Raw genomic sequence first — 26546 nt, 5'->3', positions numbered from 1 at the left:
TTTAGCTTTTATTGTTGTTGAGTTGTAGATCTTTCAGTAGCGAAAAGTGATACCTAAGAGCGTTGTCCGTGCAAAAACTTGATAAAGCTTTGACGATTTTCACGATTTTTTCACTATTTTAGCTTTTATCGTTATTGAGTTGTTGACCTTTATGTAGGGAAAAGTGATACTAAGATTGATTTTGGCCTCCCCATTTCTGAACCCTACAAAAATTCATTTATTTTTTTTACTTGATCCTGTTTGGGGGTCCAGATTTGCATATCATTTTCATGCAGGAAAATCCGGTTTGCTGTCACTCTGACAGCCTCTTGCTCTAGGTCTGTTTGATTTCATATTGCATGTATGTTTATCATCGTTTTTATCTGTATAAGAATGATTTTTTTGTTGATGGAATCAGTCAACCAAATGGTTCATCCATGTTTCACTTTCAATGTTGGCATTCTTTTCCTTTAAATAGCCGAATTCATTACATGCATAACCTATCTCCAGCTAAGGGGTTAAATTGAAGGTCACATGAATACGGATTCAATGAGGTCGAATTATTTACTTACAAGTGAATAATTCATCAGCGATGTTTCTTAGCTTATTTTTACAAAATTGAACCAAATTGGCTGCTAAAAGCAAATTATTACTTCACTATACCACTTTCATTAATGACTGAACAAAAAAGAAAAGTCATATTTAAATTTTTTATATCTAGCAGATAATGCCCCTATAAATAAGAGCATATTGATTTATATCCATAATATTTTGAACAAAATGATTTGTAAATTTCAAGATCTTTAATACTTACCTGTACTGACAATAATTTCCTACTTGTATATTTCTATATCAGAATGTTAGTTATGGTTAAACATAGACAGGTGTAATTTGTTATAGCATAAAGTTCCATGAATGCGTTATTTTTTTAAAAGTTGTTTTGCAACCGAAAATTTCAAGAAATGAAATTGTAGCTCTTATACCTATGAATCTTCAGAATGCTGGCACAGCGTTGTACCAATATATTCTGCTCTACTTCAATTAATTAATTGTTATTTCTAGAAATGTTTTGTGAATAATACATCTACAAAGTACAATTTTTCATTATCCTTCACATTGCAATATTTTTTTGGACATTTTTCACAAGTTTATTATGCCAGATTTTGAATGTTGATATTTGATTGTTATGGCTCTAACTATATTAAGATCTATCAATCTCGTATATCCTCAATGATTTAAAATATTACCTTTAATTATGACCAACTTTCGGTCAAATTTTGGAATGAGATTTCTTTGAATTATTTATAAAGCAAGTAGTTTTTATTTTTCACATTTTTTATTCCAATTGGACCAATTCATCCGTATTGAAAAATTGTTTTATTAAATAAATGAAAGTGTCCTCTTTTAAAGCACTTCACTCATCTTTACAGTTATAAATCAATGTAATATTAAGTAGAACGAAACAGCAGCTAGGAGATATATATGCTTTCAACTTTCTCTTAAGCTTCTTTCTGGTGAATATAAAATAGGAGATCTGGTTTTATTGCCATTATCAGCTAATCACCAGACATAAGTAAATAACCAGAGAGCAAAGAACGATTTAAACAACTACAGCTCACTGTCTGGTTGTCAGTTTTAAACTTCTTAAATCACCTTCTTCAATTACTGGTTTCATTTTACTAATTCTTTTATTCTAAATCGATGTTCATAGGGGTATTTCGAGAATTTGAGCAAGTATGCCAGATTTTTTTTGCACCATGGAACTTGCACACACACAAGTGGTATCGACAGCAATGAAAAAGTTTTGGTATTCTTGAACACACTCACTTTTTAGCTCAACTGGCCCAAAGGGAAATGTTAGCTTTAGCCATCACTTTGTGTATGTTGTCTGTCGTCTAGTTTTTGGCTAATATCCTAAAAAGTATAGCAAATAAGAGGAAAACAATATGAGTAAAATCGGTCAATACAACAAGCTTTATCTACACTGAAAAGTTTAGAAAAAAATCTGTACACTCATTTTGGAGTTATTGGCCCTGAAATGTTGGATTTCGACTTTTTTGGGCAGTTCTTGGCTATTATTAATTTTGAAAACTATTGGAGCTAGCTTAAACATAATGTATGCAAAAATTATCAGCATGGCAAGTTATCTGAAAAAAAATCAGAAAAATATGAAGACTGTAAATGGATAATATGGATTTATTGCCCCTGAAATGTAAGTTTTTGCCATTTTTCACAATTTTCGACTATTATCTTTAAATCGGGAGGAACTAATTCAAAAGTGTAAATGCAAAAATGATCATCACAACAAAATGTATCCACCCTTAAAATTGGAGAAACATCTGTCAACCTGTTTTCAGTTATAGACCCTGAAATATATTTTTTTCCAATAAGTGACCCAGGGGCGGGTCCAGGTGAGGGCATAATGGGCGTACGTCAGTATTTCTGTGTTCATTTTAGGTTTTGTGTTAAGGTACATTTATACAAGTAACATGTATATTTGGTATAGCATTTTTACTTCCCATCTGGATAGCCTTTGGTAGTATCATATTGTTTCAATATCCTTGCATTAGTGAGTAACTAAGTGACATTGACCTACATTTTGCCATGAAGTTCAAGCACCATATTTATTTATGTACCATATACCACCATCGGAACTAGACAGTGACATGATTGCTTTAATTTAGTACTGTAGTACAATGACGTCATTTTTTCATATTCAACCATGTATTCCACATTAAAGCCTTCACTATTTAGAACGAAAGAACTTTATACTTCAGTGTTTGTTTGTCTTGCATTATGTGTGTCGTTCAACGAAACCAGAACTTAATCTAAAATAGAGAGATATTTATCAGTCTGGCTACTTCATAATTTGATGCTAAATTGTTGAAATCCAGGAGCTTCTGAGCTTCCCCATGGACCCTCTACCAGGACAACCGTAATTACGCCTCCCGTTCATAAAATCCTGGCCTAGGAAATGTTAAGTAACGCCTTATACCCTAGAATTTGGAATTTCTCGTTATTGGTCTACTGCTGTTAAGATCCATCCAATCATTTTAATATACCATAGACAATTAATAGAGAGAATTCGGCATAAAAAATGTCAAACCCTGACACTTTAACTATAAAATATACATGCTCCAAGTCAGGAACGTTACATTAGTGCATTTCACAATTATTTTATGTTTTTTAGCAAAAAAAAGGTCCAAAATATTTTATTCTACGTCCTCTCTTTCAAATATCCTAGAAACGTCCCTGATGTCAGCTATACCGTGTGATGCGTTTTCAGATTCATCACTCAACAACTTCTTGTTTACCGTCAAGTATTTGGGCTGGGGTATCATCAGTGAGCAGTAGCTCGCAGTTTCACTTGTGGTAGATGTTTTTCTGCTTTGTACAGATCTGATGAGTTTAGCCCTTTTCAACTGTTTTTTATAGTTTGTTCTTATGTTGTACTGTTACACCACTGTCCCAGGCTAGGGGGAGGGTTTGGCACCAACAAACTAGTTTAACCCCGCCACATTCTGTATGTGCCTGTTCCAAGTCAGGAGCCTGTAATTCAGTGGTTGTCGTTTGTTGCTGTATATCATATTTGTTTTTCGTTCATTGTTTTGTACATAAATCAGGCAGTTAGTTTTCTCCGGTTTGTTTTACATTTGTCATTTTGGGTATCGTTTATGGATGACAACAGGTAAGTGAAGTATTGGAGTACCAGTCAAAGAATTATTTTACATCGATACGAAAATGAGTGTGATTGTGTCTGTTTGTAAAGCAGCTTCCAACATATTTTAATATGAAGTTCTTTTCCATGACAACTTTGAATGTCATGGCGATTTTTATTTTATTTGATTCACACACAGAATAGCTAAATAAATATTTACAGTCCAATGGAACCTATAAAATTTAACTCATCATAATGACTTGTTTAATCAAATCATTAGTCTATAATTGGTTTGTTTATTCAACAATTGTCTAATGATTGTAAACTAAGGTAATGCCACTCGTAATCACTTAATTCAATCAAATCCTGATTGATTAAAGTTACGTAATCAACAAGGTCTTTATAGTTTGATCTTTTGTTTGGTGTTATGTGTTATAATAATTAATTGTATTTTTTTTCAGGTAACATCAGAGGCTTCTATAATACATGTTTTTTTTTTTGTAATATCGAATATAGTCAATATTTTTTTTTTAAAGTTTGACAATATTTTGAATAGTTGTGTGTAGAAAAACAAGTTATATGAGTATCCATTATTCTTTATTGCAAGATAATAACAAAATAATTACACTGAATGCACATTTTCACTCTCTAAAATATAATATCAGCATTACTATAATATAACAATAAATTCGTACACACTAACAAACACACTATCTCTGACACTCACATAAATGTATATAACTCTTAAATCATTTACACTAACAGTTACACTGTCACTTACATAATATAAAAGGGGTCACACTTGCAGCACTACAATAACATATACAGTAACTATCATACGCAGTACATATATAATATATAGAACAACTAACAGCAATATAACTGTTCAATTTGATTAGCTCACCAAGAAAAAACGCACTATATTATTCTAAACACAAAGAATACTCATTAAGCATTTAATAAATAAATGTTATATAAACATATAGATTGTAGCCACATATGCACTAACATAAAACAAGTCATACAGTTCACTTAATTTCAATTAAATCACTCGCTGTCAGTGTCTTCTTCTGGTTCTGGGTCTGGCACAGGAATGTCGTACATGTGTCCGACGGCACGAAGGAAGAAGGAGGTGGTGATGGTACCGTCTTGACGTTGCTCCCATAGTGAAGCGAGGCGTCCCTGTGACCGTTGATACTTGGTGCGTTGCCAACGGGCAAGACTCTGTTCATCTACCAGACGCATTTGCCTCGAAACAGTTTTGGCTTCCTTGATGAGCGCTGGAACCATCTTGTAGAAGTGGAGTTTGATGCCATTTGAGAAGTTATAAGAACTTAAAACAAAAACAAAGTTTGTATGTATCAGCTTGGGGATCGGCTTGTACCGACGTGTATGTAACTATTTGTTATTACACAGGATGAAAAACTTGTTAAGATCACAGTCAATTGAAAGAAATGCTAATTACTGCTGATTAATGTTGATGTCTGTTGATTGTACTAAATTCTGTTATATACGTTTTTATTATAATTATATCCATTAATCTTGAAAACTTGTAATGAAAACATAATCAACATAGTTGTTTTAAACTCATCTGAAGAAAATATTTGTCATAGGCCTTTTTTTTTTTTACCGTACACCAAGGATTTGTATAGTCTCACTATACAAATCCTTGCGTACACCTTTTACATTTTAATAAAATTCATAAACATTTATGAATTACAATTAATATATATCTTTATTTTTATTCCTTATGAATATATTTTTTTATTGGGCCGGATCGACTTTAAATATGGGCCGGATCGACGTGGGACGGATCGACTTGGGCCGGATCGACGTGGGGCCGGATCGACATGAAAGCCTTTTATAGATGATTATGCGGTATGGGTTTTTCTCATTGTTGAAGGTAGTACGGTGATATATAGTTGTAAACTTCTATGTCATTTGGTCTCTGTTGGAGAGTTGTCTCATTGGCAATCATACCACATCTTCTTTTTTTTATACTATTTGCAATTTCTTCCTGCCATATTCAGTGCTGTTAGAGATTTCTATCTATAATTAAGCAATACAATATCATAGCAAATGATCACTAGTATTTTGAGATGTCTTAATTAAGATACTGGTGCTCATTTGCTTTGATCCTTTGAAAAAAAGGGATATTCAGACTCATAAGTCTAATATAAACTGACCATTCCAAGGCCAAAAAAAAAAAAAAAACAACGAAAAGACAATACAAATCTACAAAATACAACATAGAAAACTCAAAAAATGAGCAACACTAACCCACCGAAAACCAGGGATGATATCAGGTTCTCTGGACGGATAAGTTGTTCTGCTCCACATGTGGCACACCGTAGTGTTGCTACTGTTAGTACTTTGGTGATTTGGTTGATTTCACATTCACGGAAAAGAGGATGGGATTGCCGTGACGACCGCTGGAACATATCGGCCGTGATCTATGAAACATATTCCATAACGGTTGAACAAAACGTGATGGTATCAGTAGAATTTTCGAAGAGATCTTGACTTCAACTTAACAACTTGGAACACTTAGTTTAACAGCTTCCTTGTAAATAGCAACAATGTATCAAGGAAATTATGATTGAAAATGTTAGCTCTGTAATATCGTACCAACAGGGAGATATTAACTCCTTATGCAAGCTCCATTGATATGTTGCTACATTGAAATGGGAAGTTCAAAATTTGGGAGTTAAATTCATCTCTTTTATCGTTAAGTTTTGTTTTCAACCGGGTTACAATTGTTCTTAGTTGAATATTCCAACATGCACCCTTTCCTTCCACTCATTAGTATTTTACATTAGTTTGTCTCAACATCCCTGTCAATAACAACAGCCAGCTCTTAAAAACGAGAATCAATGGACATACAACCATATAATTTGCTATATAAATATTATTAATATAAAGGTAATGTCAGAATACCCATCCTTCACAGCATAGTGGTTTTTATTTTACGCTTCATTAATTTCTGATTAAATTGTACTTAAGTTCAGTTCTCTTGCACTAAGTGGCCTTTCATATTTAAGTTGCATGAGGGGAATCTAATTGAGTAGGAAAGCCACCACAATAAAGCTACATTCCTCGAACCATATTTTTTACGCTTCATATTACTTCTATTAAGTTTAAGTTCGAGTTCAGGTCTCAGATACAAAAAGAGAGGCGGAAAATATACCAAATTGATATTCAAACTCAAAAGTCGATGAAAAACTGGCAGCGGCCATAGCAAAAAACGAAAAACGACCAAAAGACAAACAATTAACAGTATACAAACAACTACATAGAAAACTAAAGACTGAGCAACACTAACCGCACCAAAACCGGAGGTGATCTTAGCTGCCGTGGAAGGGTAAGCAGATCCTGCTCCACATGTGGCACCCGCCGTGTTGCTTATGTTAGTACAAATTCTATAATAAGTCTAGTTCAGTGATGTCACATTCGAGGAAAAGAGAACGGAATTGTAGTAACAGTTCAGGGCCTCAGTTGCCGAGTGGTTTAAGAAGTAAAAAAACACATATCTGTCTCTAAAACACCATCTATGTGTCCTTTACTTTTTCAATACTTATATAATGGTATTTCATGAATTCACTTCCTTTAATCTATATATAGGGTTATTTAATATCTAAAACAGTTTTTAAAGAAACAAACTGTACAGGTAATCTTGACATTCTGCCATTGACTTTTACAAAAGAAGTAAATCAACCATTCAAGTTAACCAGGAACTTCATGCATACTGTTTAAAACATTTTGGTAAGTAAGCAATTTATATTGCTGTTTAGGAAATTCATAACATATCAAAATAAATATCCAATGTGATACACAATAAATACCCACCAAAATTTCCAAGTACTAAGTCGATAAATATAAATACTATTGCCGGGGGACTGCTGGTCGCCGAGCGTTATCGTCAGCTTAGTAGTCGTTTGATTTATAACATTCCTTTCGTAAATTCTCCGTTGATAAATTTAGAAATTATTAAGACTAAGGTTCCAACTCCATTAGGCGGATTTGTCTTTTCTCTTGAGGTCTCCTTTGATCATATTGCAGCTTCAGTACTCAAGTACTTAATCATCCGTGGCTTTCAAATTGTTGGGTTTGAGCGACCATTAAAAAGGTAAATCCAGAAAAGCGCTTCGAAAGCGCAAAATTCATTTAAGTGTTATTTTCATTTTCTAGCTCTAGTCGATACCACTGCAGACGGACTGGTAGTCACAGACGGTAATTTCAGCTCATAAGTTAGTGCTTCATCAATAATACGATTAATACCATACCGTTCTTTAATTCTCCGTTGATTAATTTAAATTCTTTTAGAAACTATATGGTTTCAACTGCAGCTGACTAAAGGAAATAAATTGACGACAACTTTAGTCAGCTGTGTTTCAACTACCTCGTGCAGAGTTGACCTTTTGTGGATTTGGCTATTTTTGTATGTCCATTTGGTCATAAAGCTCCAAAGTATTGAAGTATTTGTGGATCCTAGGCTTTCAAGTATTTTCGTGTTTGAGCGTTCCTGATGAAGGTAAATCCAGAGAAGCGTTTCGGACTCATAACATTTATAAAGTCTTATTTTCATTCTATGTTATGTTTGAGAAAAAATGTTTGTCTCACGTCCATATATCAAATAGTATTTGCTCTATTCATGAAAACTATTTTTTATAGATCAGATACGTATTAATGAACTGTAATACTCGACTAGTATGAAACGATCCGATTCTTATGAGACTCAGTTTGTATCGAACATAGTATTACACTAGATTCCATTTAGTCTGAGTTAAACTTGGCTCATTCGGAACTGGTATAATCTTATCTTGGATAAGTCGTAAAACATTTTGTTTTGTTTAAGTCAGACTGTGTCAAACAGTGGAGTATAATATATAATAGTGTTTCGATATGTGCGCCCGTCCAATCATCCAAGTCTTGTTTTGAGGTAATAACAAACACGTTAATGTTGAAAAAAACTGTGGTTTATTTCTATTTAAATCTTGACAAAAACTATGAGTAAAATGGTCATTTTAGGTCAAATATGTCGTTTTTGATTATCTTATAATTTAGTACAAATGTTGGCTGGAATTTTAAAGGTTATAGGATTGAGGAATTTTACATTTTGCGATTTCAGGGTATTGAAAAAGTACCTTTGAATTTGTCTGATTCTTAACTTTTAAAAATGAATATTTCTAATGCATATTGGTCGATTTTGTAGCTACTGTTTTCATAAACCTCGGTGAATTCTAGTGTATCTTGTTCTCACGTCGGATATGATTTGTTTCAGCAGGTAGATAAGAGTAGTAGTCAGCAGTGTTGTATTTAGATGAAATATCATTGATATGTTCTTTTTTAATTTTTATTGATCTTTTTGATGTTCAAAATACAGTGCATACATCATTGTTACAAGACATAAGTGAATAAAATTAATGACATTGTTATTGTTATTTCAAATATTTAAAATTTACAAGTCTACGATGTGAAATATACCGTATATGATACTATCTTAAGAATACTTTGGAGTTCATTATATAGATATAATCAGATTCAAACTAAATTGAATATATTCCATAATCCCCCCCACACCCCAAATTTATTTTTACTGATACTGATATCTAGATATTGACAATGAATATCGGTCGAGTAGAAAACAGCTTCCCAATTGTGAACTTTCCATTTCTATGTAGTAACATTGCAGCAGTGCCTGCATATGGACTATAAATCTCACAGTTAATACGATATTCCAGAGCCAGATTTTGGTGGGGGGTGCGTGTTGCTGGATTTTTGTTTTTTATTTTTTGTTTTTTGTAGACTTGTTCGTCCTACGTCTTTTTTTTGTTTTTTTTGCCATGGCATTGTCAGTTTATTGCGACTTATGAGTTTTGAATGTCCCTTTGGTATCTTCCGACTCTTTTTTATGATAAACTTATAGGCAACAGTAGTTCATCGATGTTCAAATCTATTAAATCGATTAAGAAAACAAATCAAGGTAACAAACAAAAACTGAGGGATGTAAGTTTTCAAGAGAGGCGAAAGATACATAAGGGACATTCAAACTCATAAGTTGAAGAAAACAAATTGACAGTTCGCCATTCAATGAATTGAATCATAACGTAAACAACTTAACTAATATATAAGGTCAAACACAAATTCTTAGCGAATTCTTCCATGATACGCTTTTAAAAATCTTAAAGACTCTTAATATATATATTTATACTGTGTTTTGCTTTTAAAGATATTTCAATTTCGATTTTTAGATTTGAGAAGCTGAATTCAAATTAAATTAAAAATGCAAAGTAAAGAGCGTAACCTTATTACTGCAGTTGTGGAAGGAAGAACCAAAGATGTTGTTGAGTTATTAGATGACGGGGCCAATGCAAATTACGTCGAAAATATATCCGAAATGGATGCAACACCTCTCTATTTAGCCGTATGTAATAACGAAATAGAAATAGTAAATATCTTGTTTCGACATGGGGCTGATCCTAATATTCCCGATAAAGACGGCAAAACTCCACTATTCATGGCTCTCTACGACAATGTTCACGTTTCAATCTTTGAACTTTTGATTGATCATGGAGCAGATGTGAACTTTTGCAACATGTCGGGTGAAAATGCTCTCTTGAGTCTTTTTAAAGATTGTACAACTATTGGAGAGAGTAGATGTTATAAAAGAATCAGTAAACTGATTGATCTCTCCAAAGATGTTATATCCCCTAACCCAGAAGGAAAATGTCCAATTCACTTTATACATGTAATTCATCCTTCCGAAGAAGTGCAGTCATCTAAAAATGAAAATCATAATTGCGTGGAATTTTTACAGCGATTATTGCAGCGGGGTGCATCTGTGAATATAAAAGTTTTAACCAATATGACACCGCTTATTTATGCTGCATCAGTATGTTGTGACCAAGCAATAGAATTTTTATTGGAAAACGGAGCACGTCCATATGACGCAAATATTTATGATGAATCAGCACTTCATTATTTGTCAGAAAACCCAAATTATGAAGGTTTCGAAAAATCGATAGACTGTTTAATGAAGTATGGACTAGATGTAAATATGGAGGATGTTTTTGGACAAAGTTTACTCCATCAGATCATGTGTTCCGACGAAGTGCAACTGAATCATGTACAATACCTGCTACAGAAAGGGATGGATTTTAGAAAAAAAGATAAAATGGGATCCACTGCACTTCATTTGATTATGTCACCACCGGAAGACCCAATTGAAAACAGCGAATACGACGAACTCGAATCAAGAGATAACGAACTAATAGAAATTGTAAATTTTCTTGTTAATCGAGGATTAAATGTTAACGAGGGTAATCTTCAATGTTTGACACCGTTACATTATGCTGTTCAAAAGGGGAGAAAACATCTAGTTCATATGTTGTTAAAAATAGGCGCAGATCCAACGACAAAAGCGAAAACAGGAGAAACACCATTTCACATGGCGAGTCAACATCCTGAAATTTTAGAAATTATATTAGAAAAACACTGTTCTGGTATTGTCAACATCCAGGATAATTTTGGCTCCACTGTTTTTCATTGGACGATATGGTATCAGGATAATGCTTCATTTGCAGTGCTTTTAAATAAAGGATTCGATCCTGTAGTTAAAAATTCAGACGGTAAAAATCCAATAGATTATGCCAAATTCCTTAAATATGAATATATGTTATATCAAATGATAACTCCATATAAAACATATAAGTCTGCAGGTGCAAATGCAAGCGAGCTTGGCGTTTGTCTTAAGGCTTTCCATAAAAGTCAAAATGAGCCCGAAGACGAAACATATAACATTATCCATTTGCAACACACACATGAGCGTATGACGGACAACAAGTTTGAAAACAGAGAATGTATATGCAGAGAAAACATATTTGGTGGGTGTCCTTATTTGAATATATTGAAATGTTATGATCATGAACTGAATATCAGTGAATGGAAACTACATTTACAAGACCACAAGGACGCTTTTTGCAAATTTGCTGGTTTAATTCGCGATTCTTGTGACATGGGGTTATACTACAACACTGATGAAAACCATGATATTGCATTATCTATTGAAAATATTATGAACAACCTAGCTCAGTATGTGAAAATGAAAAACCCTATACTTGAGTGTAACGTTACGCTGTCAGGAAGCAGAAAAGAAGGAACAAAGATAGGACAAAATGACGAATTTGATATCAAATGGCATCTACTAAGATTTAGCGAGCACGTAGAGCCAATAGAGCTACCCGAATTTCCAAAAGGTTTTGTTAAACTAAAACTAAAAGATGATGCAAATCGTGAACTTTTACAAGAATACGTTGATGAAAATGGCTTCATCGACAGCATGAAGGTCGTCAGAAGTATGTATTCAGCCATTAATTTGGCTTTGTTAAATAATGATGTTCTAAAAAGTACAAATCTTTATCTGAAATCCTTTCTGGATCTACACAAAGGTTCGATTTCTAATCTAAATTTTCGATGGACTGGTAAATCATTCAAGGATCTTGATATATCGGTCGACATTGTTCCTGCTGTAGCACCAACAAAATGGCTACCAAATACCATGAACTTGCACAATAATCTAATGAATCAGTTACATTTGGAACCAAATTATTCAGTTGTGTTCAAAACTCCTGCCTCGGAGGTGTTTAGAGATTGGAATATACTTCTTAGAATATCAACAGCAGATGTCGAAGCCGATATTATAAGAAGTACGACACCGTCAATACGAAAAGGGTACATTTTGTTGAACGCATTACATAAATCCGAATATTTCCCGACTGTTTGGGACAAAGACGACGACGATGAGCCAAGCGTAGAATATCTTACTACATACATGCTGAAATCATGCTTTCTCTACGAACTAGAAAAGTATTTAGAGCAATATAATTCAAACGAACAGTCATCTGTTGAACCGGATGTGGACTCACCACCCGATTGGGCATACAGGATAACTAGAAGAATGCTTGTCTGTGTTCAAAATCAGAGTATGCCTGTATTCTTTTTTCCAGAGGTCAATCTACTTCACACGTACACCCTCAATCGAATCGTCAACCTACATATATACAAAGCACAGTGTGAATGTTTAAATGAAATGGCACGCTTTGCTGATGAAATACTAAACAAATAGCATTGTGAACGTCTCGGAGATATATATTACTAGTATGATTTAGGCTACATTATTATATATGCAGCAGAAGCTTGCAAATTTGTATGTTATATTTCATTAGTATGAATGATTGACGGCTCTTTTAATTTTTAATGCTCTCAAACGTTTAATGGATTTAGTTATCTAAGCTTTTATAGTTTCGAGCGTTCCTGGTGAAAGTTATTCCAGAAAGTCGTGTCGTGCGGGCTGCTATATTTGTTTTTCATATAACCTTTTAAAAAATTCTATTTTTAACCATCTTAATTATTAAAATGAAAATAATTGTGTCGTTGAAGTAAAACAGTTTATGTCTAGTTCGTTATATTTAATTAATGAAATTTATTAAGTTTTGTTTTAGTTCTTTCCTACGTTTGATTATTAATAAATTATAATGTACGTTTCTCTTCGTATCATAACCCATTTGAGAATAAGGAGATTTTGTGTAATTGCCAATGAGACAACTATTCATAAAGATACCAAAAAGGACAAAGATGTAAACAATTACAGGCCACTGTAAGACCTTTAACTATGCGGAAAACCGATATCGTTTATAAGCTTAAAGGCCCCTTGATGACAAAATGTGAAACAATATCCAAAAGAGAAAACCAACAGCATGGTTTATAACACAATAAATCCAAAACAAATATGACATCATGCAACCAATAACGTTTGAGAATGAGTTTATTCAAAGGAACAATATTGATCGTCTCATAATTTACGACCTCCGTAAGTAACATCAACATGAAAATTAGGATGTGATATCCCTTTTGTAATAATATTTCTACAAGTACAGCCAAATTTCGAAACCAAATCTTCGTTGGATCTTTTTAATAATTTTGTAAGTTTTAAAAGAGAGGCGAAAGAAACCAAACGGACTGTCGAGGATTGCGGGAACGTAAATTGTAACTACACTAAGTACACAACTCAAAACCTAACATTGGTGCCGTGACTAACGGAGAAAATGGACATCAGTCGATTGAAATCTTTGAGAGCGGGGAACAGAGCAGCGGTGAGGAAAGTTTTCAACAAACTGGAGGACGTCATCGGCGAAACGCCTTTCGACCCGGAGAAAATTTCAACATTGCTGGAGGCAGTTAATAAGAAAAAGAAAACTCTAGCCAATATTGATGAACAGATACTAAATACAGTGGATTCAGATCTCGAGGGAATAACGGATGAGATAATCGAGACAGATGAGTATTATTTAGAGTTAGAGAGGAAAGTTAGAAAATTCAAAAAATTCTTGAAACCCGTCGCCACCGCCACATCTTCAACATATTACCCACGACAATTACCAAATAGGAAATCCTGGATAATCATAGGTCTTTTCTATGTTCCTTTGGAATTTCAAACAAAGATGAAGAACTGGATCTTCTTTCACTGTATTGGATACCTAAACTACATATGTGTCATTACAAACAACGTTATATTGCTGGGTGTTCCAAGTGCTCCACAAAACCTCTTTCTAAAATATTAACATCAATTTTATCAGCAATCAAAGCCGGGCTTCAAAGTTCTTGTGAAACTACATTTTCTATAAGTGGCGTGAATCAGATGTGAATACTAAAACATTCCAAAGATCTTTTAGAGTACATACAATTTAAGACTCTTTCATTTTGCAATAGTATTATATAACATTTGACTTTTCTACACATTACACAAGTACTCCCCATTCCAAACTAAAAGAAAAATTGAAAGAGTTGGTCATGCTTTGTTTAATAAAAAAGAATGGCTTACGTAGACACAAGTTTCTTGTCTAAGGGAGGGATAAATTGTACTCTGATTAAAACAAAAATTTCTCTGAAACCATAGATGTATACATCTATGCTGAAACGAAACTGACATTATCAAGATGCTTGATTTCTTGATTGACAACATATTTGCTACGTTTGGAGGACGTGTTTTTCAACAAACAATCGGCATTCGTATGGGAACCAACTGTACTCCTCTTCTTACCGACTTTTTCCTTTATTCATATGAGGCTGACTTCATACGGAACGTCTTAGGAAGAAAGAAAAGAAGTTAGCGGTATCCTTTAATTTCACTTTCCGCTATATAGATGGTGTTCTCTAACAAAATAATTCAAAATTTGGTGACTATGTTGAACGCATCTATCCCATCGAACTTGCGACAAAGGATACAACAGATACAGTTAAGTCTGCCTCATATCTTGACTTACATCTAGAAATTGACGATGAGGGTCGGTTGAAAACAAAACTTTACGACAAAAGAGATGATTTCAGCTTCCCAATTGTGAACATTCCATTTCTATGTAGCAACATTCAAGCATCGCCTGCATACGAAGTATATATCTCCCAGTTGATACCATATTCCAGGGCTTGTATTTCCTATCATGATTTCCTTGATAGAGGGTTGCTGCTCGCAAGGAAGCTATTTAACCAAGGGTTCCAAGTGGTGAAGTTTAAATCATCCCTTCGTAAATTTTACGTACGCCATCACGAGTTGGTTGACCGTTATACAATATCTGTTTCACAGATGACGACGGATATGTTCCAATTGTCGTAACTACAATCCCGTTCCCTTTCCCTCGAATGTGACCTACCGAATTAGACTTATTACCGGGTTTGTACTTTCATGAGCAACACGACGGGTGCCACATGCCAAGCAGGATCTGCTTACCACCCACGAGATCACCCTTTTTTAGTGGGTTCGTGCTGTTCAGTCTTCGGTTTTCTATGTTGTGTTTTGTATACTGTTGTTTGTCTTTTTATTTTTAAGCCATGGCGCTGTCAGTAGTTTCGACTTATGAGTTTGAATGTCCCTTTGGTATCCTTCACCTCTTTTCAGTACTAGATAGCGACGCCCCAGAGTTTATAATCCATTCAAATCCATTTATGCATTCCAGTCGGGAGTTATCACAAACAAGTTCGACCTCAAGTTAAAACAATCACCTACCCAAGTTATCGCTTCCAAATTTTAGCGGAAATATATAAGAATGGCAATATTTCGGGAATTCATTTGAATCCACAATTATTCATAACCACACACTAACCGACATTCAGAAATTCTCATATTTGAAATCCTTTTTGCAATCAGATGCCGCAAACGTAGTTTCAGGCCTCACCACGACAAACCCAAATTACTTCAAGGATATTGAACTTTTAAAGAATCGTTATGGTCAAACTCACAATTGACCCACATAAGACATATTTTTGGAGTGACAGTCAATTAGTGTTGGATATCGTCAACAAAAACGTTACCTGCATTGGAAATATTGCCCGACAGACCAAAACCCAGCAGATTATCTTACCCGCGGACTTACTTCAAACAGTTGATAAATAATGAACTTTGGATAAAGGACCCAAATGGATTGCCAACAAAGCAGGATGTCCAGGATGGACACGAAATGTTGAATACTGTAACACATTTTCAACGATTACCGAGAAATCTATGGACGTCTAGATACATGTATCAAAGACAAGTTGTAACACCATATTTATTCTAAATGAAAATTATAGCCCGTTAAGTAAATTGGTTAGAATAACCGCATACGTATTAAGATTTATTCGCAATCTGAAGATCCCTAAAAGCGATCGAACGATTGGAAACCTCAACATACGAGAAATCGGAGAAGCCGAGAATACACTTATTTGTAATGTTCAACGGACGACCTTCGAATCCGAGATTGATAGTTTGAATCCATCATCAAAATTGCTATCGTTAGACAACTAAGACTGTATTTGGACGATATCGGATTATTGCGATGTGGAGGAAGACTCAACAACGCACAATTAGATTACAGTACTAAGTATCCAATTTTGTTACCAACTATTTTTATGTCGTTGATAATTAGAGAAATGCATCACAAAAATGTATACTCTGGACCAAACAGCCCAATTGCGCATATTCAGCAGAAGTTTTGGTTTGGATTTATAGCATTCGTCAATGTGTGAAATACCACCTTAGAAAATGCTCACAGTGCAATAAAGAAACCGGAAAACCTTACCGCGTACCCCTTTTTTGTTACAGATGTCGTCTTTACATGTGCTTTATGTACAAGAGGACAAAATAACATTGACTACAAAACTTATATTTGCGTGTTTACATGTGCAACAACACGAGCAGTGCATCTTGAAATTGTAGCGGATCTGACAGAGGAGTCATTATTGTTGGCTTTTAGGAGATTGGTGGCACGTCGTTCACTTTCAAGAATAATGATGAAAGATAACGCAAATACATTTAAAGCTGCAGCTGAATCAATTCAACAAAAAGTGGTGGATTGCGGAACTGAAAGGAATTTTATCACATATAGAGCCACATGGTTTGTTGGATGGTGGGAAAGACTTACAGGACTTACAAAAAATGCAATTCAGAAAGTATTAGGTCGATCATTTGTTACTATTGACATGCTTCGAACAATAGTATCTGAAGTTGAAAGTATGCTAAATAACCACCGTCCGGTTACGTATATTTCAACAGACATAACCGGTCCACAACCACTTACGCCATCACACTTACTTAACGGGAGAAGATTGGATTCGTTACCACACTAAATGGGTGATATTGAAAACATCCACAATTCTAATCATTCGTATTGTAACAAAAAACTTCAGACAAGATCAACTTATTAAACATTTTCGTACACGTTGGAGGAATGAATATTTAATATCCTTACGAGAATTTCACCGTGCAACTGGTATTAACATTCAAACTAAGTTCACAACGATTCTAATAGACTTATGTGGAGGTTAGCAATCGTAAAGGATTTGATTCGTGAAACCGACCAATTGTTAAATTGTAAGTAATTGGGAATTATAAGACCCAAGTAGTGAAAATTGTAAAACGCATTATTCTCTTCGTTCCCGCCCGAAGAAAATTCCAATTTTACAGAACTAGGAAGGAAAAGGACCTTTTACGATTAAAATAATGATTATGGAGTGTAGAAGCTGTTTTATGGACTGTTACAGTGGTGTTCACTTTCGATGACATAAAATGACCGAAGGGCAATTTTAAAGACAATTGTGATTTTAGTTAAAGTTTAATTTTGCAAGTATCGTATATTACAGAGACAGTAACAGTAGAATCTTTTTTATTCTTTGTGATTGTAAATTTTAATTATTTCTTAGTAATTTCCATTTTCGGTGGCCCCCAGAATGTCGAGGATTGCGGGAACGTAAAGCATAACTATATGTACCGTCGCCACTAATTATATGACGTTGCGTATTGATGTCGAATATTTTAACTATGTTTATGCTAATGTTTGAATAGAATATTGAACTGTACAGTAGTATTTTCTTTAGAATCAACCGAACCTTATAACAACGCGAAGTACACAACTCAAAACCTAACAGGGATATCGTAAGTCGAAAATAAACTGACAACGCCATGACAAAAAAACAAGACAAACAATAGTATACAAAAGTACCTTGACCTATAATGGTTTACTTTTATAAATTGTAACTTGGATGGAGAGTTGTCTCATTGGCACTCATACCACATCGTACTATATCTATAAACACAACATAGAAAACTAAAAACTGAGCAATTTAAGTAACTTGTTGTAACAAAATCTTTCACTTAAATAAAATATCCGTCGAACATAAATTGAAAATTAACAATAGGGAACGAAAATCGTCTGTTTTGTTGTATATTAATAAAGAGCTCCCCGTGTGAAACTAAAATATCCAAATCAAGAGAAGGACATTAGATTTCACAAAAAGTCTATAGTAAAGTCCCTTCAAGTTGTTTTCTTAGCTCCTTAGGCCATGCGTTAAGTATTTTATGAATATTCAACACGTATTGCTGTTCGTTTTAGATTTATGTTAAAAAAAGTAAGTTCCTTGGAGTAAATTTTTGCAATATATAATATGATTTTTTTGGGCATATTCAGAGCAAACATATAAGATATGAAGAGATCTACAATAAGACTAAAACAGGTCAACACATGTATTAATGAGAAAAGACCTTTTTCAATTTTAAACATTTATTCAGTAAAATTTCTTGAAACAAAATTTGCATTTTAGAAAGCACACTAACAAATATAAATACTTACATACTAAAAGAAATTGGATTTTTGTTTATCAACCACAACATATTGAATATGATATTTTATGTAAACCAAGTTTTCATAATAAAGACTATTTCTATGCTTTGAGACGATTTATCCAGCAAAAGTCCTTCTTTAAAAATCTAAATTTTGTTCTGTGTTGTTAGATAATGTTTCTCCATTTTTCAACTTCTCCCAGTTGTCTAATCGAATTTTTCCATGAAGATCTGCATTAGCATTATGATATGTCAAGCAGACGTGCTCCCTAAGAGGATTCTTGTTTGTTCATATAAAGTAAATGATATAAATGAGGCTTAATTATTTCAATATAAAATATTAAAATAAAAATAAAAACGCGTTACAAATAAAGTGGCTTTTGCATCTAAGCTGTTAACTTTCGGGGTGGAATGTCTAAATAATTTTCTTTTGATTTTAGCTATTGTAAAGTAAAAATATGAAAGCATTCAATCAGTGTCAATTGAAATATCAAAAGTCTAGGTCTTAATTTGACAAACGAAACGGTTTTTCTTAACTTTTAATCAATTTCCAGTAGAAAATAAACTCATCATAGATACCAGTATTAAAATTTTGTAAGAGTTTTCTACATTGTTATCCATTTACTAATTTATTTCGAGTAGTGAATATTTCCTACATGATTATCCATTTACATACAAGTGACGTGAACTTTGTCGTCGATCAGTATCTCACCTTCTTTTACAGTTTTCTCCTAGTTTATCATCATTTTTCGTTTTTCTTTTTGCCATGGCATTATCAGTTCGTTTTCTACTTAATATGCGTTTGACTATCCCTTTGGTAGCTTCCTCCTCTCTTTTATCTCCCCAGTCTCTTTCAAAGTGTTTGTCGATCAATTGATACTGAATTTAATAAAAAAAAAAAAAAGATACGGTCTAATATACTTAATTTATACGATATTCCAAAGCTTGCATTTCCTATTATGATTTCCTTGATAGAGGGTTGATGGTTACAAAGAAGCTATTAAACCAAGAGTTCCAAGTGGTGAAGTTGAAATCATCCCTTCGCAAATTTTATAAACGCCATCACGAGTTGGTTGATCGTTATGGAATATCTGTTTCACAGATAACGACGGATATGTTCCAATTGTCGTAACCACAATCCCGTCGTCTTTTCCTCGAATTTGATCTACCGAATAAGACTTATCACCGGATTTGTACTTACACGAGCGACACGACGAGTGCCACATGTGGAGAAGGATCTGCTAACTCTTTCGGAAAAATCAGCTTAAATGTATATCTATAGGACCGTGATAAAGAATTTAGTAAAACATTTTTAGCTGTAAATCGTTTATAATAAAGTGTTTTAAACTGCTTGTTTATTAAGTTTTAGGTTTATGATCATTTAAATGTCGATTGATACATTTCTATTTCGCAAAGTATCATTAAACATAGTTTCATTCGGACAAGGTTTCTCAATTCAATTCTGCCTTTCTTTCATTTTTACGATTTACTGGTTTTAAATATGATACGGTATGCTCGTGCATATTCTCACTATACGGACTTCATATACAGGAATGTGCTCCTTACGCAGAAACTGCTCCAACAGAGTTATGAGGAGGAAAGATTAAAAATGACACTCCGTAAATTTTATGGACACCATCACGAATTGGTTGATCCGTTTTAGATTTGTGGTTTACCATCTACGCGTCTGGTCTGCTTAGTACCGACCGTGACCTAATCCCGAATATGACTGTTTTGCCGAGCGTGAATTCGCATTGCTATACGACGTGTCTGTTTACTGTTTGGTCTTACATGATCTTGCCTTATATTACAGTTATTTGAATTTTATTTTCTATATGTATATAAAAGTTAAGATAAAAAATCAGCTACTTCATTTATATGATTTTAAATTTAAAGCAACTATATGCATAGGATATTTTTGTTTATATACAGTTTTGATTTAGAAGAAACACCGACATGGTTAGAAAATACAAATAATAAGACCATTATGAACACAATTCCATTTTAATATCCTTGTCATGGTTAAAAAATACATAAAATAACACCCTTACAAACTCAATCCCAATTTAATATTCTTGTACGTGTCTATAAACAAAACACATCTATTTTATTTTTTAGAAATTTACCTGTGATAATATAAACGTCACAAAAATACGTCACTTTTTGTAACGGTGATCCATTCATGTGACGCGCAGTTTATATTTCGTTTGTGGTGTCTTTGTGTGCTGTCGTAAATTCCTGGGAGGTGTCCGGCCCGTTGTTATTCTGCGGTTCACATGTTGTAAAGTACTATTATATTATTTATTTATGTATTTCACAGTGCTGAGTGTTCTTGCGTTTGTTTGTACTGTATTCCTGTCACGTATTGTTGTAATTTTAGCGGTATTTTCAACATTGCCATATAAGCGGGAGGATTGGCTAGCCATAAAACCTGGTTCAACCCACCATTTTACTTAAAATTTCCTGTACCAAGTCAGGTATTTGGCAGTTGTAAACAGACAGTCCGCTTCTGTGTATGTTGGCGTTTGCATTTGATGTAGTTCAGTGTTATTCTGTTGTTTTCCTCTTATAGTTGATGTGTTTCCCTTGGTTAATGTTTGTTACCTGCTCATATCATCAATAGTTCAAAAATTTTGGGGTTGAACATTCCTGATGAAGGTAAATCCAGAAACAAACGCATCAGAAGCACGAAATGTATAGTACTATTTTCAATCACTCAGTGATCTGTACAATTTATATTTTTTCAGTTCCAAGTTATAAACCCGAGTAAAAAGTAAAATAACAAAAATACTGAACTCCAAGGAAAATTCAAAACGGATTTATCAAATGGCAAAATAAAATTCTCAAACACATCAAACGAATGGAAAACAACTGTCATATTCCTGACTTGGTACAGACATTTCCTTATGTAGAAAATGGTGGATTAAACCTGGTTTTATAGCTAGTTAAACCTCTCATTTGTATGACAGTCGCATAAAATTTCATTATATTGACAACAATGTGTGAGCAAGACAAACAGACATAATAGGTAAAAATGTCAAAAATTGGTGTAAAGCAGTCACCATTGTGTTATAATCTTAATCACTATAAATACAAATAACTATTTCAACAAAGAAAAACAACATGGCATATAGACACTCTATAGACAAAGAACATAAGAAAAAATGAAAGACAAGAATACAAAAATGACCATAGTACAATAACACAATGGCGGGATGTATAGATACCGAGCCACGTCAAAAGTATACTACCAAAAATGGACTTAACAGAAATAGGTAGGTAAATATTCCGTTTCAACTTCGCAAATAATACATGATGGTCTTGAGGTATAGATTTTAGGTACCGTCTGTTAAAAATATACAAGACAAATGAAAAGAACACTATAACTCGTAATTAAGATCACAAACAACGTCAGTACCTATGATCTATACTTCAAGACCATCATGTATCATTTGTGAAGTTGATACGGAATATTTATCAACAAGGTCTTGGTATCTTCCGATGAACTTTTTAGAAAAAGGACGAGACGTTCTTTGACATAACCCTGGTTCATCAACTTTCTGTCCAGACACTGGTGACGTTTTATAAAGTCTGAGTAGCAGCTGCAAGCTCTTGAATACTGAATGAGTTGGGAAATGTATATTTCATATGCAGGTGAAGTTGGTATATTGATGCTAAGGTGGGGGAAATTTATGATTTCAAAATAAATCGTCTCGTTTGTCATAGATTCTAGTACTAAAATATCCGCTTATGTCAAATTCGAGGTATAAGTCTAAAAATCAATCAGAGGAAGCAGTGTCTGTTGTTTCTTTAATTTCTAGTTCTGGAGGATATATTAATGGAACCAAATCACAAAAGTTTAGATTGTTAATGGAAAGAACATCATCAATATATCTGAATGTGAAATTAAATGATCTGGCCTCTTTGATCTTCTTGTTTTTGACAAGTGTCTGAAGGAACTCCGACTCATATGAAAATAAGAAGAGGACGACAAGTAGAGGCGCACAGTTCGTTCCCATAGGAACTCAGTATTGTAATGAAAATACAGATTTGATTTTATTGAAATTAGCTGATATAAAACTCAGGACATTATCAAATATTTAGGCCTGAAACATCACTGAAGAGACATTAATTGATAAAATGGGCTTTGGTCAAAGTCCAGTAAAATTGGTATCTCTTTTGGTGGACTGTTAGTTCAAGAGGTTATCACAAGGAACAAGTAGTTGAGTACTTCAGTACCGATATGAAAATACGTATATTTGTTATTGATAAAGGTATGAACAATTTCCTCATGTTCAAATCAAGGGGTAAATTGTGATGACTGACCGATAACAAACTTTACCAAAGTGTAAAATAAAAACATTGCAATCGACAAGGAGTATATGTATATAATTGTTGTACTTACTCTAAAATTTTATTTGATGGTTAACTGCAATTATTTTACCTTATCTTATGATCCACAAAATCATAAACTTTTTTGGAATTTAATTCATATTTGCATCTAAAAAATTGTCGCTTATTTATAGCTATTCTGATACCAATTTTTGTCTCCCAAAAATCATTACTCTTTCTCCATAAAGGCAACAGTAGTATACCGCTGTTCGAAACTCATAAATCGATAGAGATAAAAACAAATCCGGGTTATAAACTAAAACTGAGGGAAACGCATCAAATATAAGAGGAGAACAACGACACAACAAAAACACAACATTAAAATGTAACACACACAGAAACGAACTATAATATAACAATGGCCATTTTCCTGACTTGTTACAGGACATTTTAAGAAAAAAATGGTGGGTTGAGCCTAGTTTTGTGGCATGCCAAACCTCCCGCTTTAATGGCAACGTCAAACACAACACCAAAACGACAAAATCACATGACAGGACCACAATACAAATAAATGGGAGAACATATAGGACAAAGAAACACACGAATAATAGCTAACAAAAGGTACTAGGCTTAAAATTCAATACGCCAGACGTGCGTCTCGTCCACACAAGACCATCCAGTGACGCTCAGATGAAAAAAGCTTGAAAGCCAAAACAAGTACAAAGCCGAAGAGCACCGAGGACCAAAACTTCCAAAAAGTTGCGCCTAACACGGCCAGGGTTTTCTGCCTGGGACAAGCACATCCTTATTATTTAGAATAATTTATAATTTTGCAAACAGTAAATTTTATAAAATGACTATATAATAGATATAAATGATAAATTCGAAGTGGGGACTAACTACAGAATAAAAACGGATACATTACATAAAACAAATTTCGTACGCCAGATGAGTGTTTCGGGTTACATCTTTCCTTCAATATATTGTTTAATTTTGTAAGTTTTTATGGACTTCCCCTTTTTGAATTTGCCTTAAGAGTTCGGTATTAGTGCTATACTTTTTTTCATGCAGTAACCTTGTGAATTAGCACGTTAAAATTCAGCTTAGCATATCGGTGTAGTACAAAGTAGGGTTCACATTCATATCACATTAGCATGTTCTTGTCAGGAATGTGCATTTAATTTACAACTAAACGTTAAAAAAGTCATCCATCCATTCCAAAAAAATGTGCAAAATTTGGCTAAGGCCATGTCTGTCTGCTGGTAGGAAAACCTTAGGGTCGTATAACTCAACATTGTATTAACAGTGAATGTTCATAAAATGTTTCGTCTACACAAGATTCATAGTGAAACTTGAACAGTTGGAAGGCCGACACAAATACGCGAAAACCAAAAATTCCAAAAAGTTGAACCAAATCTGGCTAAGACCTTCTATGCCGAGGGTAGACAGACCTTTGTGTGTCGAAAACATGTAATTCCAAATTGTCTCAACAGTAAATGGCCGATTAAAAAAACGAGGGAAAAGATCCACAAGTAGTCGCATCTACCCAGTTGTTGTAAAAACTCATAAAATACACCAGGTTTGTAATCTGGTACTTTTGTTGATTTTTACGAAGAAAAATACTTCTCTAATACTAAGTTATGCTATCAGTATATCGGTAAGTATTGGTAAAACACGTTTTCTTAGTATGCTAATTATCATTTTGAAAAACAAGACTAATTTTATTTTATTTTTATGATTTTTAGGTGTAATGAATCTTCATTCATGATACTATGTTAGTTTATCGCCGCCATATTATGGACAATAACTTAACTATATTCGAGATCCGTAGCCGATTACACCATCCCATCTTATATATGGACGAAGATTTACCGTATTTTTATTCAAACAGTGATAATCAGAATACCTGTTAATTAACACACGCAAGCTTTAACGGTAAAGCTTTACGACAGAGACAATTGACTGAATACTTCTGGACCATATAGAAGGAAGAAGAAATTCACTTCAATTGGAGAATAAATTGATTTTCCCAAGTCAAATTAAATTTTGACAAGTTCCCTTTTTTCATGTTCAAGATTTATGCCCATATATGTATTGAAAAACATGTACCTTAACAATAACTTAAATCCTTTTTTGCATGTGAGTTTGCTTAGTAAGGTTCTTTATATCTTTTTCATCGGATGTTACCGAAATATCTGAAGATCAGATTTAATTTTCATGTATTATATGAATTTTTTATGTTATATATCAGAAGCAAAATAATGCAAACTGATATTAAACTGTAAACCGTTATATAAGTTAATATTCAGTCTAAACTACTGCAAGTTTACCTTTTACTTAACTGGAAGATCAATGCAAAATGTTATAGATGCAATATACTTCAGCTTCAAAATAAAAATTGCTCATTCAAAAATTAAAAAAAATATCGAATGTTAAAATACAAAGAATAAAATTATAAAACCATAAAATACTAGGTATTTAATGTTAACCTTTATCAGAGACCGACATTGTCATATCCGCTGCTAAGATATCGGACTGTTTGTAACAAAATATGGATTTTTTTAAACATGTTACGGCTCAAAGAAATAATTTGTATTGTTTATCTAAAGTTTCATAGACACTTTATATAGTTTGATTAGGATAATTATTTTCTTTACAAGAGTATATTGTGTATGACTGACAAAGTAGTACATAAACATCTTCCGTTTGAAAGGGCCACACACGGTAATTTAAAGTTTTCGATTCCTTTTAAAAAAAAAAGACATTTATAAATAATTTGTTTTTCTACTACGAAAAAAGAATTACATCGACAATTAACAAATGCTCTTCTAGAACAGTTCTTCTGGTTTACCTGATCTTTTATGGCCTTTTTTGGCCATACTTGTTTTCTTTGACAGAAATAGTGGTATGCAGTTTCCAAGTTTGTTTTTTGAAGTTTGAAACTGCATTTATCAAGATGCTTGATTTCTTGATTGAAAACATATTTGTTATGTTTTGAGGATGTGTTTTTTTAACAAACAATCAATCGGCATTCCCGTGGGAAACAATTGTGCTCCTCTTCTTTCCGACTTTTCCCTTTATTCCTATGAGGCTGATTTCTTACAGGAGCATCTTAGGAAGAAAGAAAAGAAGTAAGCATTATTCTTTAACTTCACTTTCCGCTATAAAGATGATGTTCACTCACTAAATAATTCAAAGTTTGCCTCATATCTTGATTAACATCTAGAAATTGACAATGAAGGTCGGTTGAAAACAGAACTTTACGACAAAAAGAGATGTTTTCAGCTTCCCAATTGTGAACTTTTCATTTCTATGTAGCAACATGTAGTATATATATCCCAGTTGATACGATATTCCATGGTTTTTATTTCCTATCATGACTTCCTTGATAGAGGGATGCTACTCACAAGGAAGCTATTAAACCAAGAGTTC

General features: G+C 33.6%; 2 protein-coding genes across 2 annotated transcripts in view; both read left to right on the top strand.

Annotated features, from left to right (window-relative positions):
- The window catches only part of LOC127709190 (transmembrane channel-like protein 5), a 293058-nt gene that overhangs the window by 246555 nt on the left and 19957 nt on the right, over positions 1–26546 (top strand). The window lies entirely within an intron of this gene.
- Positions 7316–13179, top strand: LOC127709183 (ankyrin repeat domain-containing protein 50-like). Its single transcript, XM_052214572.1, has 2 exons — positions 7316–7399; positions 9889–13179. The coding sequence occupies exon 2, from the start codon at positions 9921–9923 to the stop codon at positions 12759–12761; it is 2841 nt and encodes a 946-aa protein (XP_052070532.1). The 5' UTR covers positions 7316–7399; positions 9889–9920; the 3' UTR covers positions 12762–13179.

The sequence above is a fragment of the Mytilus californianus genome, unplaced genomic scaffold, assembly GCF_021869535.1.
Source record: "Mytilus californianus isolate M0D057914Y unplaced genomic scaffold, xbMytCali1.0.p SCAF_7, whole genome shotgun sequence".
Lineage (NCBI taxonomy): Eukaryota > Metazoa > Mollusca > Bivalvia > Mytilida > Mytilidae > Mytilus > Mytilus californianus.
This window is presented reverse-complemented; position numbering and strand designations above follow the sequence as displayed.